The sequence below is a fragment of the Muntiacus reevesi genome, chromosome 5, assembly GCF_963930625.1.
Source record: "Muntiacus reevesi chromosome 5, mMunRee1.1, whole genome shotgun sequence".
NCBI classification, from domain to species: Eukaryota; Metazoa; Chordata; class Mammalia; order Artiodactyla; family Cervidae; genus Muntiacus; species Muntiacus reevesi.
Genome location: NC_089253.1, coordinates 27,038,131 through 27,061,702, shown reverse-complemented (window position 1 = coordinate 27,061,702; position 23,572 = coordinate 27,038,131). Strand labels below are relative to the sequence as shown.

Sequence of the window (23,572 nt, the reverse complement as noted above, 5' to 3'; positions counted from 1 at the left end):
TGACTTAAACATCTAAAAGATATCTATCTTACTTTTGAATGAGTTTTCTGCTTTTTGGTTTCTCAAGGAGTGCCAGTTCTCACTCTGGAGGCCTAATCTAGCCTCTTTATTGTTCTCTGGAAGTTAAAGACACTAGGGTTATGAAGATAGATCCATAGCAAACAGTAGAAACCTTCCTTCCACACTAAAGCTCAAATATCTCTGTGGATTCCATTCTCGGGAATGGACAGTGGGTACTGGGAGGTTGGTGGTCTTCTTTCTAAGTGGTTCTCTTTTCTTTTCCCCATGGACAGGTTCTCCCCCAGGGGAGAATGGCAGCTGAGAACTCTTCAGTGACAGAATTCATCCTCACAGGCTTAACAGACCAGCCAGAACTCCAGATCCCCCTCTTCTTCCTGTTTCTAGGTTTCTACATGGTCACCATAGTGGGGAACCTGGGCTTGATATCGCTGATTGGGTTGAACTCTCGCCTGCACACCCCCATGTACTTCTTTCTCTTCAACCTCTCCTTCATAGACTTCTGTTACTTCACTACCATCACTCCCAAAATGCTGATGAGTTTTGTCTCAGAGAAGAACACCATCTTGCATGCAGGCTGTTTGACTCAACTGTTTTTCTTCTGCTTCTTTGTCATCTCTGAGTCCTTCGTCCTGTCAGCGATGGCGTATGACCGCTATGTTGCCATCTGTAAGCCACTGGTATACACAGTCAGCATGTCCCCTAAGGTCTGTTTACTCCTTTTGTTGGGTGTGTATGTGATGGGGTTTTCAGGGGCCATGGCCCACACAGGAAGCATAGCAAGTCTGATCTTCTGTGCTGACAACATTATCAATCATTTCATGTGTGACATCCTTCCTCTCCTTGAGCTCTCCTGTAATAGCTCTTATGTCCATGAGCTGGTGGTCTTCATATGTGTGGCTATTGACATTGGAATGCCCATTGTCACCATCTCCATCTCTTACACCCTAATCCTCTCCAGCATTCTCCGCATTCACTCCACTGAGGGCAGGTCCAAAGCTTTCAGTACATGCAGCTCCCACATCATTGTGGTTTTCCTTTTCTTTGGTTCTGGGGCTTTTGTGTATCTCAAACCACCTTCTGTTTTGCCCCTTGACCAAGGGAAAGTGTTCTCCCTGTTCTATACCATTGTGGTACCCATGTTAAACCCGCTGATCTACAGTTTGAGGAACAAGGATGTCAAAGCTACCCTGAGGAAAACCTTGGGGAAAATTAATTTCTTGAGAAAGGAGTAGTATTTGAAGAAAAAGATACAATGCTTTGTTTATCAGTGTTTTCAATGAAGAATGCAAATTCCCATTTTTTCCCTTTTATATAGAAAGAGAACTTTAAGTCCTTACATTTAGATCAATGTTTAGTACAGACCTATTTTCCATGTCCCTTAACCCACCTTTAGTGTTCCAAGACTATTTTATGAAAATTTTCTACAAGCATTGATAATTTAATTTTGAATGGGTCAAATTATATGTAACCCATTAAATCTATAATTTATACATAATTTAACCTAATCTCCTCAATAACAGATGTTGGAGACTTAGAAGTATTGTATATGTTTTCCAGGCCCATACAGCTAACTGGTGCCACAGTTGGGACTGGAATCAAGTCCCTTGAATTCTAATTTACTTTGTTTTCCTTTATGCTATGCTTTCTTGCTTCATTTTGTTGCTGCCTTTGCAGATTTCATTTTTAAGTATGATATATCAGCATATTAAATTCTGATTCTGCTTATAGTAATTTACTTTACTTCACAACATGTCATTTTTGAATATTGCATTTTGACCAATGACAGCAGAGCTATGTTAAAATTGTGTTGTGGGGGTGGCAAGTATGTAAGTCCGAGATACTAGATGAAGCATGGTAATTCCTGGTTATGCATGACAGCTGCAGGAACTGGCCTAGTGATTATGAACTTCTGTAGGTTTAAAGGTTAGAAAGATGCAAGATAATAACAATAACCCTATATGCAAGACAGAAAGACACAGATTATAGAACAGACTTTTGGACTCTGTGGGAGAAGGCGAGGGTGGGATGATCTGAGAGAACAGCATTGAAACATGTATATTATCAGTTGTGAAACAGATCGCCAGTCCAGGTTAGATGCATGAGACAAGTGCTCAGGGCTTGTGCACTAGGATGACCCAGAGGGATGGGATGGGGAGGGAGGTGGGAGGGAATTTCAGAATGGGGAACACATGTAAATCCATGAGTGATTCATATCAATGTATGGCAAAAACCACTACAATATTGTAAAGTAATTAGCCTCCAGCTAATATAAATAAATGAAAAAAAAAAGAAAGAAGCTGAGTGGAAAGTTTCAGACATCATTTCAAGACTAAGAGAGTCAGATTTCATAATTTTTTCCTAAGGATTATTTTGGGTGTTTTAGCTCTGATGGAAAACTGTGGCTCAAGATACTCAGCTAAGTGTAAGTTCTAATGAAGAAGTAAATAATTTGGGGACCTAGTTACTTATCGAGGTAGTACTAAAAGTATCTGATTATTGGAAGAGGCCATTTCCACAGGATTTTAAAGCACTATAGATTACACTGATCTTTTCATGCAGGCATGTGTGGGAAACAGAGTGTTCCTCTAGACTGGTTTATAAATCTACAACATTGAGCAAAGGTGTCCAGAATACACCAGAACACTTTGATCTCAATGACTTATTAGTGATAAAGGAAGGTTTTTCGGAAAAGTGCCAACACGTTAAGAGCTGAGGAGTCACTGTCTTGTGAGGTTTTCTTTGGACAGAGTCTGTTTTGGGAAAAAGGCAACTTTGGATGAGTGATGGAGTTTGCATTTTGGTTTACACAGATCAAAGGTAGTGAAGTTATAAAACTGAGAATGCTGAAACACTGTTTATGGGACCTGAGCACCTGAAGATTTTGTTATCCAAGGTGGGTCCTGAGACCAATCTGCAGATGCTGAGGGATGACTATGCTTCAGCGTGGAAGTTTGCATTATTGGTCAGAATTCTGTCACTCAGTTAGTAGTATTCTGGATCTATATGTTGCCATGGTTTCATTTTAGGTAGCATATATTTCTGTGCCTCACTGATGGTCAGCTAGGACACGTGAGCCATTTTGGTCAATCAGATATTAGCAGATGCGCTGTAAGCAGGTGCAAGGAGGCGTGAGCAAGGGATGCATTTGTCAGGTGGGACTTGCCCTCTCATGCTTCTGCCTTGAGAAGAGCTTCTCTTAGGCAATTGCTACTGCTTCTAACTGATTCTTACAACAGACACATGTGGAGTAGATTTTTTTTCCCATTTAGTGACTTTTAATATAATCACAGTTGTGTAATTATTACACAAAGATTTTATTTTATTTTACTTTTTGTATTGATAGAAAATCAGTTTATTTTTTAATTTTAATTTTATATTGGAGATGATTAACAGTGTTGTGTTAATTTCAGGTGTAGAGCAAAGTGACTCAGTAACTTGTACACATCTATCTATTCTTTTTCGAATTCTTTATCTGTTTAGACTGTTACAGAGCATTGAGGAGAGTTCCCTGTGCTATATAGTAGTTTCTTGTTGGCTATCTATTTTATTTAGTTTTATAATTAATTTTTATTGTAGTATACTTGCTTTCCAATGTTGTGTTAGTTTCTATTGTACAGCAAAGTGAATCAGCTATACATATACGTATATCCTCCTCCTTCTGTTAGGATTTTCCTCCCATCTAGGTCACCACAGAGCACTGAGTTCCCTGGACTACACAATCAGTTCTCCTTTGTTATGTATTTACACAGAGCATTGATCGTGTACATGTGACATTTCCAATCTCTCAATTCCTCCCATCGACACCTTTCTCCTTGTATCAATATGTCATTTTCTACATATGTGTCTTCACTTCTGTTTTGCAAGTATGATCACCTGTACCATTTTCTAGACTCAACATGTGCATTAATGTATGATATTTGTTTTTCTCTTTATGGCTTTCTCTCTATGACATCTCTTTATCACTTCACTCTGTGTGACATTTCATAGGTCCATCTATGTCTTTATAAATGACCCAGTTTCATTTCTTTTTATAGCTGAATAATATTCCATTGTGTATATGTACCACATCTTCATTATCTATTCCTCTTTTGAAGGGGTTTAGGTTGCTTCCAGGCTATCGTATTTTGCTATAGCAACTGCAATGAACTAAGATAGACTTGAATATACATTTCTCCAACGATGACTCATAAATGGTCAAGAAACAACTGAAAAAAAATGCTCAATATTACTAAACACCAGACAATGTAAGTTGAAAGTAAGTCACAATAAGGTATAACCTCACACTTATTATAATGGCTACTATTAGAAAAGAATCCAGAAAATAGCAAGTGTTAGTGAAGATATAGAAAAATTGGAACCCTTGTGTGTTACTGGGGAGTCTGTAAAATGGACTATCCACTATGGAAAACAGTATGGAGGTTCCTAAAAAAATAAAAAATAGAACTACAATAGGATCCAGTATCCTACTTCTGCAATGTAATCTAAGAGAAATGAAAGCAGGATTTGCATACCAACGTTCATGCAGCTGTATGCACAACAGCCAAAAGGTGGGAGCATCCCATATGTGCATCAATGATGAATGAATAAAGAAAATTTGATGCATACATACAACAAAATAAACATTCATCTTTTAAAAGTAAGGAAAGCCTGCCATAATGTTACAATATGGAAGAGCTTGAGAATATTATGCTAACTGAAATAAGCCAGCCACAAAAGGGCAAATATTGTATGATTCCACTTATATAAGCCATTTGAAATAGTCAAATTCATAGGAAGAGAAGTAGAATGGTGGCTAAAAGGGGCTGCAGGGAGGAAGAAAAGGAGAGTTGTTGTGTAATGGGAATAGAGTTTCAAGCTCACAAGATGAAAAATTTCCAGAGATCTTTTCCGCAACAATGTACACAGAGCTAACGCTGCTAAACTGAACAACGCACATAAAATAGTGAAGGGAGTAAATTTTATGTTATGTGTGTGTGTGTTTAACCACAATAAAAAGTAAATAAAAAATAAACCTAATATGGTGTTAAATAAATTATGTTCTCATTTCCTACCTGGACAAACTACTTCAACAACCTTGGAAGGCCTGATAGAATCCTAAGAGACTTTGAAGTCCCAAGCCAAAAGGCAGTTGCTCAGGAAGAGCCACCCTGTTCTTAGGCACCTGCCCATGGGCCACAGCTTACTCTCGTTGCTCCTCATTTCCACTTCCTTTAAAATGTGAGGGGGTGACACATACACAGCATAAACACCTCCAGTCCACGTGCCCAGTTCTCGTCCTCATCCCCTGCATACAGGTTCTCCCTGATCTCCCCTTGGAGTGAACACATCCACAGTATAGTTGTGTCTGCTGCTGGAAGAATGGACTCATAGTAGAGGCCTGAATAGACTCTTGATGCTGAGGAGTCATGCTCCAAGCAAATATCTATGTGTGATCTTTTGAACCAGAGCATAAGCGATACAAGAGTTTTCCTTGCAGGCCTGGCAGGCCACAGGGGAACGCTCCAGCTGGGTTTAGCCTTCCGTGTAGAGAAAAGGAAATACGCTACCCCAGTCCATTCTGGTGGCTTCCCTGGTGGCTCAGATGGTAAAGAATCTGCCTGCAATGCCGGAGACCTGAGCTCCATCCCAGGTTGTGAAGATCCCCTAGGGAAGGAAATGGCTACCCACTCCAGTATTCTTGCCTAGAGAATCTCATGGACAGAGGAGCCTGGCAGTCCATGAGGTCATAGGGAGTTGGACATGACTGAGCAACTAAGCACCTTAGCACCAGCCCACTCTAGCCATCCTGTTCAGGTTTACATTATGTTCAGTGGCGAATTCTAGCAAATATCTTAAAAAGAAATAATATGCATTTTGTAAAGTTTCTCTTGGATGATATAAACAGAGTAATTACTTCTAAGAACATGCTATAAGGTCAACATTACCTTACTTCTAAAAGTAGATAAAGACAGTATATAAGAAAAACTAACAAAAACTATAGACTAATCTCTCTCATAAACACAGATGCAAAAATCTTCAACAAAATATCAGCGAATAGAATCTAACAATATGTAAAAAAATTATATACCATGACTAAGTGGTATTTTTTCCAGTTATGCAAGATTGTTTCAACATTTAAAAATCAGTCGATGTTATTCAACCGATAAATGGTTTAAGGAAGAAAAATCACATGATCACACCAATGGGTGCAGAAAAGGCATTTGACAAAGTCCAAAACTCATGCATGATAAAAACTCTCTGTAAACTAACAGTAAAGAGAAACTTTCTCTACTTGAAAAAGAACACCTACACAAAACCTAAAGTTAACATCATACTTAATGATGAAAAACTTGAAGCTTCCCCACTAAGATTAGGAGCAAGGCAAGGATGTCACTCTCATGACTGCTTTTCAATATAGTATTGGCCCTCGGTAATCAGTAAGACAAGAAAAGGAAATAAAATGTATACAGATCAGGAAGGGAGAAATAAAACTGTCTTTGTTCATAGATGGCATAATTGTCACGCAGAAAATCTAAAAGATCAGCAAGAAAACTCCTGAAACCAAAAGTGATTATAACAAGGTGGAAGGATGTAAGTTAACATAGAAAAGTCAATTGCTTTCCTGTAGCAGCAAAGACCATGTGGAATTTAAAGTTACAAACACAATCCCATTTACATTCAGTTCAGTTCAGTTCAGTCACTCAGTCATGTCCGACTCTTTGCGACCCCATGAATCGCAGCACGCCTGGCCTCCCTGTCCATCACCACCTCCCGGAGTTTACTCAAACTCATGTCCATCGAGTCGGTGATGCCATCCATTTACATTAGCACCCCACAAATGAAATGCTTCAGAATAAATCTAACAAGATAAGTGCAGAATCTTTATGAGGAAGACTACAAAACGCTGATGAAATAACTGAAAGAATAACAAAATTAATGGAGTTACTCCATGTGTGTGAACCTGAAGTCTCGATATTTTCATGATTTCACTTCTTCTGAACTTGATCTATAGATTCTATACAATTCCAGTCAAAGTCCCAGTAGGTTATTTTGTGGATAATGACAAACTGATTACAAAGTTTATACAGAGAGGCAGAAGACTCAGAATTTCCAACTCACACTGAAGAAGCAGAGCTGAATAAAAAGTTGGAGGACTGACACTACTCAATATCATGACTTACTATTGATCTAAAGTGATAGTAATCGTGTATAGCAGGCAGGTTAGACAAAGAAATCAATGGAATAGAGACCCTAGAAATAGACCCACATAAATATAGACAACTGATCATTGACAATTGACCTTTGTAAAGAAAAACAAACAAACAAACAATTGAGCCAAGATAGTGTTATTAAAGAATGGTTCTGTACAACATGTAAGAAAGTGAATCACACAAGAGTTTACATTGCTCACAAAAACTAACTTAAAATATCCCAAGCTTAAATGTAAAATAAAAAACTGTAAAATTCCTAGAAAGTAACTGGAAAAATCTAGGTGACCTTGGGTGCGGCAATGACTTTTTAGGTACAAGATGAAAAGAATGATTTATAAAACAAGGAATTGAGAAGCTGGACTGCCATAAAATTAAAAATTTCTACTCTACAGAAGGACATTGTCAAGAGGAAGAAAAGATAGGCTATAGTTTACATGAAAATATTTGTGAAAGGTATATCTGATAAAGAACTGTTATCTAAAATATTTAATACAAAGATTGGATGAACTTTGAGTATATTATTCTAAATAATGTAAGTCAGCCAAAGAAAAACAAATACTGCATATCACTTACAGGCGGAATCTGAAAACATCAAACTTGGAGAAGTAAAATGGTGGTTACTTGGGGGTTGGTGGGTAGGGATATAAGACAGATATTTAAGGTATGAACTTGGAATAAGTAGTGAGTCAGTCCTAGAGATCTGAGGTACAACACAGTGAAAATAGGCAGAGTGTTGTATTACAGTCCTCAAACTTGCTAAGAGACCAAGACTTAATCCTTTAAACCTCTGAAATGAACTGATAACTATATAATGTATTGCTGTTATTGTTCAATCACTCAGTGGTGTATGACTGTGACCCAATGGACTGTAGCACGCCAGGCTTTCTTGAGAGAGGAGTTAATTATTGCTATAATGGCAATCATATAAAAATATATCAGACTAACATGTGTACACTTTAAATTCACACAATGTCATATGTCAAATATATTTCAACAAAAATATGGAAAATGAAGAAACAACCTGATTAAAAAATGGGCCAAAGACTTTAGGAGACACCTAACACAGAAGATATACAGATGGCAAACAAGCATATGAAAAGATACTCCACATCATTTGTCATCAGGAAATGCAAGTTGAAACGAGAGTGAGATACTACCACACATGTATCAGAAAGTGCTGGTAAGGATGCAGAGTAACATGAATTCAACCACTGCTGGTGAGAATGGAAAATGACACAGTCACTTTGAAAGACATTTTGGCAGTTTCTTATCAAACTAAACATACGCTTATCACACAATCCAAAAACTGTGCTCTTTGGTATTTAACCAAAGGAGCTGACACCTATGTCTGCACAATTATCTCCTCATGCTGTGTTCTTAATTGTCAAAACTTGGAAACAATCAAGACGTCCTTCAGTTGGTAAATGGAAAATAAACTGTGGTATATCCAGGCAATAAAATATTGCTCAGTGCTCAAAAGAAATAAGCTATCAAGCCATAAAAAGACACGGAGGTAACTTAAATGCACAGTACAAAGTGATATAAGTCAAATCTACAGCAACCTGGAGGAGGCAAAACCAAGGAACCAAGGAAACAGTAAAGAGATCAAAGGTTGTCATGGATTCTGCGGGAGGGAGGGATGAACAGGTAGAGCACAAGAGAGTTTTTAGAACAGTGAAGCTATAGTAATGACCAGTATATAATGTTCATACATATAATGACTATATGTCATTACATAGTTGTCAAACTCACAATGTTCGACACCAAGAGTGAGCCCTAACATAAACTATGGTCTTTGGATGATAATGATGTGCCAATGTGTGTTCACCTATTGTAACAAATAAACTGCTCTCATGGAGGATGTTGTTAATGGAGGAAGCTGTGCATGCATGGGGTCAGAGAGTATATGGGAAATCTCTGTATCATTTGCTCAGTTTTTCTGTGTACCTAATATAGCAACTCTATTAAACAAAGCAAAAAAAAAATTACTATGAGCATGTAAATCTCAGAGTGTTAAATCTCAGAGAAACTCAGAATTATTCATTTTTCCATGTCTGAGTGAGGACTGAGTTATTGCACCTAAAATAAAATGACAAAAAACTAATCACCCTTTTACTATTATCTTAAAATAATTATGAATTACAATTAAAAGAATGCCCACAAATATTTTGCTGTGCAAGAGAATTAATTCTTTAACATGAATCCTTGATATTGTTTTGATCAAATGGTGGAAGACATTTTATCTAGTGCTGATTGGATTTACTGAGTCAGCCTGACTGGTGTCACAGAACGTCAGTTATTGAGGAAGGAGAAAAGACTGCAGGAATGTCGAATATTCCTTGGTTGTCTGGAAGATGTGGGAAAATAATGGCAAAAAAGGTATTGTCAGGAAAAGTTTGAAACTGAGAGGTTGTGATTATGCCAAGACAGGCTGCATAGAGAGGCCTTTGGACAAGAGAAGGGGGTGGGGGGGATGATGAGTTGTGGGTTTGACTGTCAGTGTTAATTGTTTACCAGCTGTGTCATCTGGAGAAAGTTATTTAACCTCTCTAAATCTAAGTTTCCTCATCTGAGTAAATGAGATAATTTAGCAAAACACTAAAACAATTGACTAGCATCCTAAAGTGTTAGATATGGTGATGATGATACTATGCTTATGATGGTGATTATGGCATTAATTGAATGAAGGAATATTTAAATAACCTTGGCAGTAATAAGTAGACAGTAACAGCATAATAAGAGAGAAAATGGAGAAATCTGGTTGAGAAAGACTATTTACTACTTCTTGGTGACTTTCAAATTCATCTCCATTTGTCATGTGTACTACAGGTTGAAATTAGTATTAGTTTGGATAGCATATTCTTTATAGAAGAGGATAAATCAATGACCAACCCTCTTAAACTCATTGCTGAAAGTTCTAATTTATGTTATGTTCCAGTCAAGATGGATATGTATTTGTCAGAGGGCCAAGGACAAGCAAAAGAAAACAAAAACAAAAGCAAAAATCAATCTATCCCTAAAGGAAGAAAACATGAACTCAAAACCAGCAAGCAGACACAAGAGACAAGAGAGATGGGAAAGGGAGAAAGGATAGATGGAAAAAATTCAATCAGTCATGTTGAGAAGTGGCTGTTCTCCATTCATGTGTGTGTGAATTTTAGAGGGTTACTCCCCTATATTTCTATTCCTCTCTCAACCTGAGAAATAATGACATTTACGTTCAAAGTGTTTTCACCTCAGAGTTTTCTGGATGGCAGCCTGCACCTCCTTATTTCTCAAGCTGTAGATCAGGGGGTTCAGCATGGGGATCACTGTGGTGTAGAACACAGAGGCCACGTTCTGCTGGGCCAGGGAACTGGCCGTGGAGGGTTTCAAGTACATGAAGGATGCAGACCCATAAAATAATCCCACAGCTGCAAGATGGGAGCTGCACGTGCTGAAGGCTTTGGATTGTCCCTCTGTGGAGGCAATATGGAGAATGCTGGAGAGGATGAAGGCATAGGAAACAAGGACTGTTAAGCTGGTGACTACGATGTTGAATCCAGCCAAAAAGAAAGTTGTCATCTGAATGTCATAGGTGCTAGAGCAAGAGAGCTTCATGAGGGGGAGGATGTCACAGAAGTAATGACTGATATGGAAATCACAATAGGATAGTTTCAACATGAGGCCAGTCTCTATGTTTGAATCAATGAATCCTATGGCATAGACCCCAGCCACCAGCAGGGAGCAGACTCGATGAGACATGATGATGTTGTAAAGCAAAGGTCTGCAGATGGCAACATAGCGGTCATACGCCATCACTGTCAGCATGTAACACTCAGCAATGACAAACACAATGAAGAAGTAGAACTGCGACATGCACCCTGCATAGGGGATGGTGTTCTTCTCGGACACAAAGTTCACCAGCATCTTAGGGGTGATGACAGAGGAGTAGGAGAGATCCACGAAGGACAGGTTACTGAGGAAATAGTACATGGGGGTGTGAAGCTGAGCGTTCAGACAAATCAGTGTTATCATGCCCAGGTTCCCTACCATGGTGACAGAGTAGATCCCAAGGAAGAGGAAGAAGAGGGGGAGCTGGAGCTCTGGTCGATTTGTTAAACCTTCAAGAATGAACTCTGTCACTGTGGAGTGGTTCTCTGCAGCCATTCTCCTCTGTTTGGGGGCCCTGTGGAGATAAGAAAGAAGAGCCTGTGAAAGGCTGTATAGAGTCAGCCCTTGGTATCAGTTGGATACACATCTGAGGATTCAATCAACAGCATCTAGGACTAGAAAAACCTTCTTCATTGTATTATGTCATTTGAAAAGTTTTTAAATGTTATATCAAAGTATAGTCAATTAACAATGCTGTGATCGTTTTAGGAGGACAGCAAAGGGATTCAGCCACACATACACAGGTATCCGCTCTCCCCCAAACTTATAAGAAAGTTGAGCATGGCGCAGCAGCTCCTGCTGATACTGAGGAATGACTGTGCAGGAGACTTTCTGGTCAGGCAAGGTATCAGCTTTTGTTCCTCAGTGAGTGATCTTGAACTCACATTTTCCTAGTTGTTTGCACCTTCACTCCTTCTTCCCTGGTGGCTCAGATGGTAAAGAATCTGCCTGCAGTGGAGGAGACCCAAGTTTGATCCTTGGGTCAGAAAGACTCCCTGGTGAAGAGAATGGCAACCCACTCCAGTATTCTTGCCTGGAGAATCCAACGGACAGAGGAGCCTGGTGGGCTGCAGTCCATGGGGTTGCAAAGTGTTAGACATGACTGAGTGACTAACATTACTTACGCCTAATATTTTCTAGGATTCAGATAGTTTTTGCATGGCTTGAAGAATATGAAGGTGGGGATAAAACGGCCACTCCTAGAAATTTTAACACCCTCCTGTTTCTCGTGTTTTATTTCTAGGTTTACAGTTGAATGTTGCTCCAGAAAGAGAAAGTCTTTTGGCATCTATGTAATCTCAAAATATTGCCCATAAAATGAAAACATGTGGTTACCTTATCCTAAACTGAGTTAGGGGCTGATAGTTAGAGCCCCTTCAATCACTGAGTGACAAATGAGTTTCCACAGTTGAGAATTAAATGGAGTTACAATATCAATTTCCACAATTAAAAAATGTAACAGAATAATATGTATGAAATATTTTCCAAATACTCAATTGTTGCACAAACATAAATTTTCATTAGGTATCTGGAGTTTGTTCTGATTTTTTGTTGAACCTGAGGTCCTAGGATAGTTATTTTTAGTTTTGGTTACACATAAAAGTCACCTGATGAGATTTAAAGACTAGTATGTCAGGTTCTGACTTAGAGTCATTCTGACTTGCTGGCATTTTCTAGACACTGAGTCCTCTGTTTTTGTGCAGGTGGCAACGTTTATCCGAAGGTAGTACAGATTTTTTCTTTAACTTTTTCTTTATTGCAATCAGATGGCTTTGTAGCTTGAAATTGTGGCTCTGAAAGCAGTTTATCCTGAGTAACATAAAGCTCCTGAGGAAGAGGTTGAGATTGATTGCTCTCCCTTGCATTGAAAGATTCAGGAAAAACTCATGTTGGATCATGCTTAGGAGTAGATGGAAGTAGAAATAGAATACAATGTACCTCACAGATCAAGAGCCAAGTTATTTGAGTGGTACATGGACATTTTCCCTTGTCCACTTTTTTGCTAAATCCTGCTGTCCTTAGTGGCCAGCTGATCCGTGGCCACTTTCTTTCCTCATACCAAGTGTATCCTCTAGAATAATCAGTCTCTCTTGTTGCTTCATCATTTTTCTATTCCTTGTGTTGATTTCACAGTGACTACTCATGGTTTTCTGTTTTTAGAGTCAACCTATGATCAGTGGAGAGAAGATGTTTAGCCATGGCCTTTATATGCAGATGCCCAAGAGGCTCCCTGGAAGGAATCTTGGTACATCTAAGTCAAAATGGCAGTTTAAAATTGGTCTTGAGAAGCAGTTCCTGTCCCTGGGTATCATATTTCCTTGTGATGGCTTTTCTTCAATTTTCCTTTTCACCCAATGAGAAAAAACTGAAGGAAACATAATTTATAGGAGCATAGAGTATTTGTCTTCTGGTAAACTGACTTCTGGAAGTAATCTGGTATTGTCAAGTGGTAAATGTAAGCCCCTGGAAGATCATCTATCTGACTCCAGTTAAAGTTTCCCAAATTCTAAGCATGATTGGTCATTGGATGAAATAACCATTTAAAACTATCCATATCTTAGTTTTTGTTATTTCAGTTTATGGGTGAACGGGTGAGTGAAAAAGATATATATTTTTTTAATCAGAAAATTTCACACCGTATTTAAAGTACTTAAAAATTAGTGAGTGGGCTTCTTACTTCCACCCATGAAGGGTGAATTCATACTGGAATTGTATTTATACAATAAACAACCAGAAAACCAGACAAGACACAATGAACAATCATTTCCTGACATCTGACAATAGGCAGTACCAAACTGATTCCTGAGAGGAGTGAAAAATATATAGTGAGCCCAATGATTGCACCAGTGATTCCACGCCACTTTCCAGGTGAACAGATCTAGATAGAATGAATATTATAAAATGTAGGACAACAAGTAAATAATAAAAAATCTATAGCTAATAAGCTAATAATGGAGATAAAATATAACCATCAAAACTGTCAGTTTGAAAGAAGGGAAGGAAAAAGAAAAAGTGGAATAAAGGACAGCTACAAGATCACAGATTTAAGCTCAAACATTTTGATGACTGATTTAAATACAAATAGTTTAAATTGTCTAAGGAAAATGCAGAGATTTTCACAGTGAATAAATGCCATTACCCAACTGTATGGTTTTCCAAGAAATCCACTTTGAATATAAAGACTTTAATTGCTAAAATTATAAGTACAGAAAAAAATATACCATGCAAATATCAAGGCAAAGAAAGCTAGAGTGACTATATCAGTAGTGAGCAAAGTAGATCTCAAAGCAGGAAATATTACTAAAATAAGGAGGAACATTTCAGAATGATAAGAAGTCAGTTGATTAAGGTGACATGAGACTCCTAAACTAGTTCACTTATCAACAGTGCTTCAAAACACATGAACCAAACTGACAGAAAGAAAGAATATACAGGTTCACCATTAGAGATGGCAATACTCTTTTAATTAATTGACAGAACTAGTAGAAAGATTAGCAATGACAGAGAAAATACCCACAAACTGACATTTTTGGAACTCTCCACACAGGAGCAACAAAATACACAATCTTTTAGTTACATGTGGAAAAACCTATTCATAATAAAACCTATTCTGGGCACTAAAATCACCATACTTTTGTAAAGCTGAAATCACATACACCATTTACCCATACCAAAGCAAACTATAAATAATTTATAGAGTGATATCTAGAAAATCATCAGCTATTTGAAAATTAAGTGCTGAGATTTTCTTTTACTCATTTGATAAACTATAATTCTTAAGAATTGAGGTATTAGATAGCAAAGAGACAAGATTAAAATCAAACTGGCAAACCATGGCTGATTCATGTCAATGTATGACAAAACCCACTACAATACTGTAAAGTAATTAGCCTCCAACTAATAAAAATAAATGAAAGAAAAATCAAACTGCCTTTCTCTGACTTTTTATTTATTTTTTTATTAACGTGTCATTGACCTCCAGCACTGTTAGTCCCAGGTTGAAGGGTTGAGATTTTAAGCCTTCCTTAAAAGTCACAGGGGGCTTCCTTGATGGCTCCGATGGTAAAGAATCCCCCTGCAATGTAGGAGAAACAGATGATGCAGGTTCAATTCTTGGGTTGGGAAGATGCCCTGGAGGAGAGCATGGCAACCCATTCTTGCCTGGTGAGTCCCACGGACAGAGGAGCCTGGTGGGCTAGAGCCCATAGGGTGGCAAAGAGTTTGATGCGACTGAGCATGCACACAAAGGTCTCAAAACTGCTTTCCTGATAGCATGGCAGAAGTTGAGGAATAGCAACAGAGATCTCATGGGCTGCAGAGCCTAAAGTATTTACTATCCGATCCTTTCTGGAATCATTAGCAAACTCCTATTCTAGGAAACTGACACTCAAATTACACAATTCACCCAAAGTCATATGGCTATAAAAAGTGGAACTGAACCCAGGACCCAGGAGTTCTAACCATGAGTCTGTTTTGTTTTTACCATTCTGTGCTGTCTGGCTATAACTTGTCTCTTTGTGAAACTTTATTTTTATATTTTAGGTAAACTTAATATAGTACATTAAGGCCAATGAAGGATCTTATTGCTATATCTCCAGAAACGTTTTTTAAAAGTCCAAAAGTAATATATCTGCATCATAGACAAGTAAAACACAGATGAAAATCAAATTGTCATATTCTATTAACTGAGAATCTAAAATTGCTATGTATGTTCTATTAGATTTTCTTCTATGCATATATGTATTTACAAATGTGTGCATTAATATACAGGTTTATTCTTTTTTAGCCAAAGTGAGCATACTATACTGGTATAGTTTGTTGGTTTATACTGGTTGACTATACTGGTATAGCAGGTTGGTTTGTAACCTGCTTTGTTCTGTAGCATTAAAAAACACTGACTGACTTGTTTAGCAACAGTAATATCACTTCTGTTCATTTTGGTACTGAAGATAAGGTAATTTGCATTATAATAAAATTTATACCTTAAATTATTGGCAGTAAGGTATTTAACTTTTCAATAACAGTAACAGAACTTTGAATTGTATTTCAATTTTTTGAAAAAGATATCAGTGATTTTCATCTAGACAATGACAGCAGATTTAAAACATATCTTACATATCTTCTTCCCTCAAATCAGAGTCTCCTAAAATGATAAAGAACAGAAGATTCACAAACATCTCTGTACTAGCAATCAAAGTTCCAGAAAACAGAATATTGTTATGAAGTAGAGATTTTAATTCCTGTCTTTTGATGTAAGCACCTTTTCTATTGAATACAAAATCTTGGGCAACAGTGATATTATTCCCGTGATCTTATAGCTAATTTATAAGTGACCCCTAAATTTCTTGTTAGTTGCTAAAAATCTTACTAGTAGTTTTATCAGCTCACCAGAAGCTAAGAACTTCTGCTAACGGAAGCAATCAGAATTATAAAGGCAAATATATTTCCTTTCCAAGTGAGGGGAAAAGTTCTGAGAAGGGAGACATATGATTGAAAATAGTGTGTATAAAAGGTCTGTAGTAGAAAAAGGAATTCATGGAAGATACCTTGTTCTCATCTTGCACAACTGCCTTAAAACCATAACTGAAAATCTGTATTGAGGAAAACTGGAACATTGTTACCTGGAAGTCTTAGGAGGTAATTGGCTTTCCAGTGCTCAAGGAATAAATATCAGGAAATAGAAAGCTACAAGATTTACATCTATTTTCAGTTAATGGGACCAACCAGTCATAGAAATGCGTCACAGAGACTGGGGCACTGGGTATTTTTATGTGTAGGTAGACACTCTCCTGGAATGCCTGCTCCAGAGACTGGGTCCTCAATGAACAATTAGCGTGTGTTTCCACTTGCTCTATGAAAGCTGTGTTACCTCCCAGGTGTGTTAATTTTTCTTCTACTGGGAGAGTTATCCTGCCTGATAAGTCTGGTACCTAATGCCAGAAGCTGGACATTTTTAGCTTCATTATCATTATCATGATCTTCACATGACCACTTTAGTCATTACCATGAATATCATCATACTTTCACCAATATCATTGCCTTTGTCATCAGTTACTGCCATCCTGGTTTGGTATGCACCATTAGTTTTTCACCTACACGTACAATGAACTGTACTTATACTCCTTATTATAAAAAAGCTTTACTTTATATCTTTTATATTTGACATTTCTCCAAAAACAAATTCCCTAAGCTTACTTTAAAAAAAGCCGGTTTAATTTTAGCTAACTGCTTTTTTTCATTGAAATGGAATAAATTTTATTTAATTTTTAGTAAATAACCTTGATTACTCTTGCTTTTGTTTTCTATTTTTTAGCTTTACTACAATATGATTGACAAAAGTTATAGGCATCTCAGTTGCACACGTGATTTTTGTAAGTGTATTATGTGATTTGACATACATACATATTGTGAAGTGATTATTGCAATCAAAGTAACAAACATATCCCTCATCTCACATAGTTACCTTTTTGTGTGAGCCAAGACACTTAAAATATACTCTCTTAGCAAATTTTAGGCGTTCAACACAGTAGTGTTAACTATAGGCACCATATTGTGCATTATATTCCACAGACTTATTGAGTTCTGTGGAACTGTACAAATTGGAAGTTTGAACCCTTGACCAACATCTCCCCATTTCCCCCATGCCCAATCCCTGGTGACCACCCTTCTTATATTTAAAGGTAAATCAATACTTAACACTACCCATGTCTGGGTACTCGAAAGATCTTTTCATTTTTCTTAATGCCCAATAATTTTGCTAGAGTGTGGTTGGCAGTTTTTCATCCTGAGTCAGTATTCTTTGACATGGTGTGTTCCTTTTCAGAACAATTTTCAGTCCTTTATTATTTTTTAACCTAATGGGAAGTTTTATAAACTCTAAGTTTAACCTAATGAGAAGTTTTATAAACTCTAAAAACTCTAAATTTTATAAACTCTAAATTTATAAACTCTAAGTTTTATAAACTCTAAATTTATAAACTCTAAAGTTTTATAAACTCTAAAACCCTTGCTTTCATTATATTTCTGGGTTTCTGTTCTTTTCTGTGTATATTGGATCATTTTTGTCTAGCTTTGAAGTTAAAAATTTGTCTTGAATTCTCTTTTTTTTCTTTTTGATCTTAAATTGTCCCTCCTTTCCCAAACAGTTTTCTCTTAAGATGTTATCTGTTTCTTATCAACATGGGTGTTTGTTCTGTAAAAGAGTTCTACATGATTAGATCTGAGATTCTAGATCAACAGAATGATGCACCCCCATCAGACATTATTTTAGCACTCATAAATTCACCTGCTGTTGGAGTGAGATAGATTACTCCCAGTTTCTGCTGCTATTCTCAGTATCGCCTGATAAGCTTCTCTGTAAGCAATTCTTGGCTTCCCTGGTGGCTCGTAGGTAAAGAATCTGCCTGCCAGAGCAGATGTGGATTCGATTCCTGGGTCAGGAAAATCACCTGAAAAAGGAAATGGCAACTCACTCCAGTATTCAGGCCTGGGCAATCCCATGGACAGGGGAGCTGGCCAGGCTATAGTTCATGGGGTTCCAAAGAGTTGGACATGACTTAGCAACTGAGCATGAAAGCAATATACACACACATAAAATCTTACGTACACACACACACACACACACACAAAATACATTCAGAAAGTAAATTCCTAAGGTATATATTCTTTAATATTTTGACTACATTAAAGATAATCTTTAACTATTTGTAATACCTGGTGCTTACTCTATCTCAGGTATATTTTCTCATGCACATATTTTCCCTTGACTGCTACTGGTCTTTCTTTCTGTTTGTCTCTAATATTTTAGCAGTCACTAAAATCCAAAGAATAGCAAGGAGAGATAAGAAAGTCTTCCTCAGTGATCAGTGCAAAGAAATAGAGGAAAACAATAGAATAGGAAAGACTAGGGATCTCTTCAAGAAAATTACAGATACCAAGGGAACATTTCATGCAAAGATGGGCTCGATAAATGACAGAAATGTTATGGGCCTAACAGGAACAGAAGGTATTAAGAAGAGGTGGCAAGAATACACAGAAGAACTGTACAAAAAAGATCTTCATGACCCAGATAATCACGATGGTGTGATCACTCACCTAGAGCCAGACAGTCTGGAACGTGAAGTCAAGTGGGCCTCAAGAAGCATCACTACGAACAAAACTAGTGGAGGTGATGGAATTCCAGCCGAGCTATTTCAAATCCTAAAAGTGGATGTTGTGAAAGTGTTGCACTCAATATGTCAGCAAATTTGTAAAAGTCATCAGTGGCCAGAGGACTGGAAAAGGTCGGTTTTCTTTCCAATCCCGGAGAAAGGCAATGCCAAAGAATGCTCAAACTACCGCATAATTGCACTCATCTCACACGCTAGTAAAGTGAAAGTGAGAGTGAAATCATTCAATCTTGTCTGACTCTTTGTGACTCCATAGACTGTAGCCTGCCAGGCTCCTCAGTCCATGGAATTTTCCAAGCAAGAATACTGTAGCAGGTTGCCATTTCCTTCATCAGGAGATCTTCCCGGCCAAAGGATTGAACCCGGGTCTCCCGCATTGCAGGCAGGCACTTTACCATCTGAGCCACCAGGGAAATCCATTGGTAGGTTTTTATAAATCCCTGACAGAGTTTCTGCCGTAAGACATATGACGTCTCCCCTCAGAGCAGGGCTTCTCACTTGCTTCACTAGTAAAGTAATGCTCAAAATTCTCCAAGCCAGGCTTAAATAGTACATGAACCGTGAACTTCCAGATGTTCAAACTGGTTTTAGAAAAGGCAGAGGAACCAGTGATCAAATTGACAACATCTTTTGGATCATCAAAAAAGCAAGAGAGTTCCAGAAAAATATCTATCTCTGCTTTATTGACTATGCCAAAGTCTTTGACTGTGTGGATCACCATAAACTGTGGAAAATTCTGAGAGATGGGAATACCAGACTTCCTGATATGCCTCTTGAGAAATCTGTGTGCAGATCAGGAGGCAACAGTTAGAACCGGACATAGAACAATGGAATGGTTCCAAATCAGGAAGAAGTACGTCAAGGCTGTATATGGTCACCCTGTTTATTTAACTTATATGCAGAGGACATCTTGAGAAATGCCAGGCTGGATGAAGCACAAGCTGTAATCAAGATTGCCGAGAGAAATATCAATAACCTCAGATATACAGATGACACTACACTTATGGCAGGAAGTGAAGAAGAACTAAGAGCCTCTAGACGAAAATGAAAGAGGAGAGTGAAAAAATTGGCTTAAAACTCAACACTCAGAGAACTAAGATCATGGCATCTGGTCCCATCACTTCATGGCAAATAGATGTGGAAACAGTGGAAATAGTGACAGACTTTATTTTTTCTGGGCTCCAAAATCACTGCAGATGGTGATTGCAGCCATGAAATTAAAAGATGTTTACTCCTTGGAAGAAAAGTTACGACAAAATATTAAAAAGCGGAGACATTACTTTGCCAACAAAGGTCCATCTAGTTAAGCCTTTGATTTTTCCTGTAGTCATGTATGGATGTGAGAGTTGGACTATAAAGAGAGCTGAGTGCCAAAGAATTGATGCTTTTGAACTGTGATGTTTTAGAAGACTCTTGATAGTCTGCTGGACAGCAAGGAGATCAATCCAGTCCATTGTAAAGGAGATGAGTTGAATATTCATTGGAGGGACTGATGCTGAAGCTGGTACTCCAGTACTTTGGCCACCTGATGCAAAGAACTGACTCATTGGAAAAGACCCTGTTGCTGGGAAAGATTGAAGGTGGGAGGAGAAGGGGACGACAGAGGATGAGATGGTTGGATGGCATCATTGACTCAATGGACATGAGTTTGGGTAAACTCCGGGAGTTGGTGATGGACAGGGAGACCTGGTGTGCTGCAGTCCATGGAGTCACAAAGAGTTGAACACGGCTAAGCAACTGAACTGAACTGAAAATCCAGTCAAAACTAAATAGATAAAGACTTCTGAGTGTTTTCTTAGTCATGACTCAGTGACCGAACTGAACTGACTGAATAGCTCATACCAGACTCACCTTCCTACTGTAAACTGGAAAACTGGAAAAGTAGATGTAATTACTCTTTAGACATGTGACAACAGGCTTCTCGTGGCTGGTATCTGTGATGGAAGGAAAACAAATCAGGTAAGTCTTATAAATGCCCAAGCTTTCATTTTTGCAGTCTAGTTGGACCCTGTCACCAGAGGTGTTGCCCAAGCAAAGCACAAAATTGCTACTAGATTTAGAATCAGAGATCAGAACAAGGAAGTTTAGTCACTTCAAATTTATAGGGAAGAGGGCCTGAGTTAGGTAGAGAAAGAGCTCCAGAAACATAAATACAGTCCCCTTCTCCCTTCGGCTAAGTACTAAACTGTGTATGTACATGGTGATGTTCCATGAGGCTAAGTTAATAATAACTACTGCTGGTTTGAAAGCTGGTTTGGAACAACTGCCAGAACTCACACAAGGCCTGGAGATGTCTGACCTCACACCATCCATCTTAGTGAGATCTCAAAGAGTATTCAGGGCATTCAATACAGACTGACGAAAGGTAGTAGTTTAGGAGTAGTATTAAATTTGCCCAACTCTAAATTAGACCTGCTTTAACAAATCTTAGAAACAAATTTCAAAAAGATTAAGCTTATATGCTTGCCTTAATTGCCATAAAAATTCTTAAGAATTTTAAATGAGAGCAAGATAATCCAGAAATTCAACAATGTTATAGTCACAATGTTCGGAATCCAATAAAAATTAGTAGAGATTCCAAAAAGCCAAAGAATATAACTCACAACCAGGACTAAAGTCAACCAATAGCAACATTCCAGCAATTATAAAAAATGTTGAAATTAGTCAACTTTAAAAGGCATTATATATATTACCTATATAAATATATATTAAAAGGAACTCTAAAAAGGCATTGTAGTATATATGTTCATAGGTATTAAGAAAACTAAGAATATAATAGAGTGAAAAAATGAAGAATATAAAAAAACCCAAATGGAGCAGTAGAACTGAAAATGTTTTATTTAAAATGAAAAAAATTTTTTTCATTTATTATTATTAGCTGGAGGCTAATTACTTTACAATATTGTAGTGGTTTTTGCCATACATTGACATGAATCAGCCATGGATTTACATGTTCTCCCCATTCTGATCCCCCCCTCCTGCCTCCCTCCCCATCCCATCCCTCTGGGTCTTCCCAGTGCATCAGCCCTGAGCACTTGTCTCATGCATTCAACCTGGGCTGGTGGTCTGTTTCACCCTTGATAGTATACTTGTTTCAATGCTGTTCTCTCAGATCATCCCACCCTCTCCTTCTCCCACAGAGTCCAAAAGTGTGTTCTATACATCTGTGTCTCTTTTTCTGTCTTGCATATAGGGTTATCGTTACCATCTTTCTAAATTCCATATATATGCGTTAGTATAATGTATTGGTGTTTATCTTTCTGGCTTACTTCACTCTGTATAATGGGCTCCAGTTTCATCCATCTCATTAGAACTGATTCAAATGTATTCTTTTTAATGATTGAGTAATATTCCATTGTGTATATGTATCATAGTTTTCTTTAAAATGAAAATTTACAAGGTGAACTTATCAGAAGAATAGATATTATGGGAAGATAATCAGAAAACTTGAATATCTAGTAACAGAAACTAGAGAGAGAGAATGAGAAAGAGAAAGAGAAAGAAAGGATTAAAAAAAAATAAACAGAGCCTCAGTGTCTTGTGGTACAATATCAGGTGGTCTAATGTAGCTTAGCTGAACCCAAACAGGGAACAGTGGGATGTGTCAGGGAAAATATTAGAACTAATGATGGCAGAAAATTTCCAAATTTGAAGAAAAAAAATAAAATCACAGGATAAGCTCAATGAACTTCAAGCTCAATAAATACAAAACAAGCTCAATAAAGAAAACTGCATCAAGTATTACCATAATCAAATTACTTAGAATTGGTTTTTAAAAAATATTAAACTAACCAGATGATAAGGTAAATTTCATAGAGAACCAAAAATGAAGATTATTGTTGACTTCTTGTGATAAAAAATATAAACCAAGCAATAATGAGACACTGTGTTTAAAATGTTGAAAAAAATCTGTTTCTATCCAGACCTATATTCAAAGAAGATAGCCTTCAAAATTAAAGTGAAATAATTTTTTTTCCTCCAGACAAATAAGAGCTTAGAGAATTCATTGCAAGCATGTCTGCCCTATAAGAAATATTGAAGCCAGTTCCTGAGACTAAAGGAAAATGACACCAGATGGATATCTGGATATTCACAAAGGAATGAAGATTGCTGGGAATATTAAATATGTGTTTAAATATAAAAAATTCTTATTCTCCCCTTTTAAACTGTTTAAAAATGATGACAGTTTACAGTAATTTTAATTTTCAGCTTACCAATAATTCCTAACTTTATGAAATGAACACATACTGTGTAAAAACTTGAAAGCAAAGCTAAACATAGTAAATTGGCCATTTTACAAATTGGCTATTCAGTGAATTAGATTTCAGCAAAGTGACCTGTTGGTAAATTAGTCTTTAGTAACTGATTTTCAGGCAACTGGCATAAATTATTTTAAAAGACATAATTAACATGATTTAATTACTGATAGAGAGGAGGGAGCAAGCAGCAAAATGGTACCATATTCTGATTAGGATAAGGTGGCAAGAGCCACTTTAGAGAGAAAATAAGTTTACAGTGTATTGAGTCATAGGTATCTGT

At 37.4% G+C, this 23,572-nt stretch overlaps 2 protein-coding genes across 2 annotated transcripts; one reads left to right on the top strand and one right to left on the bottom strand.

The window, feature by feature from the left end:
* Window positions 1-311: 311 nt before the first annotated feature.
* On the top strand, window positions 312-1,253 carry LOC136169257 (olfactory receptor 8B12-like). Its single transcript, XM_065937052.1, has one exon. It carries the CDS (start codon window positions 312-314, stop codon window positions 1,251-1,253), a length of 942 nt encoding a protein of 313 aa, XP_065793124.1.
* Window positions 1,254-10,442: 9,189 nt separating this feature from the next.
* Window positions 10,443-12,386, bottom strand: LOC136168962 (olfactory receptor 8A1-like). Its single transcript, XM_065936708.1, has 2 exons — window positions 12,375-12,386; window positions 10,443-11,366 (listed from the first exon to the last, which is right to left on the bottom strand). Exons 1-2 carry the CDS (start codon window positions 12,384-12,386, stop codon window positions 10,443-10,445), a joined length of 936 nt encoding a protein of 311 aa, XP_065792780.1.
* Window positions 12,387-23,572: the final 11,186 nt, after the last annotated feature.

Coding starts and splice junctions, on each gene's coding strand:
- LOC136169257 (XM_065937052.1), top strand. CDS start 312: ATGGCAGCTGAGAACTCTTCAGTGACAGAATTCATCCTCACAGGCTTA.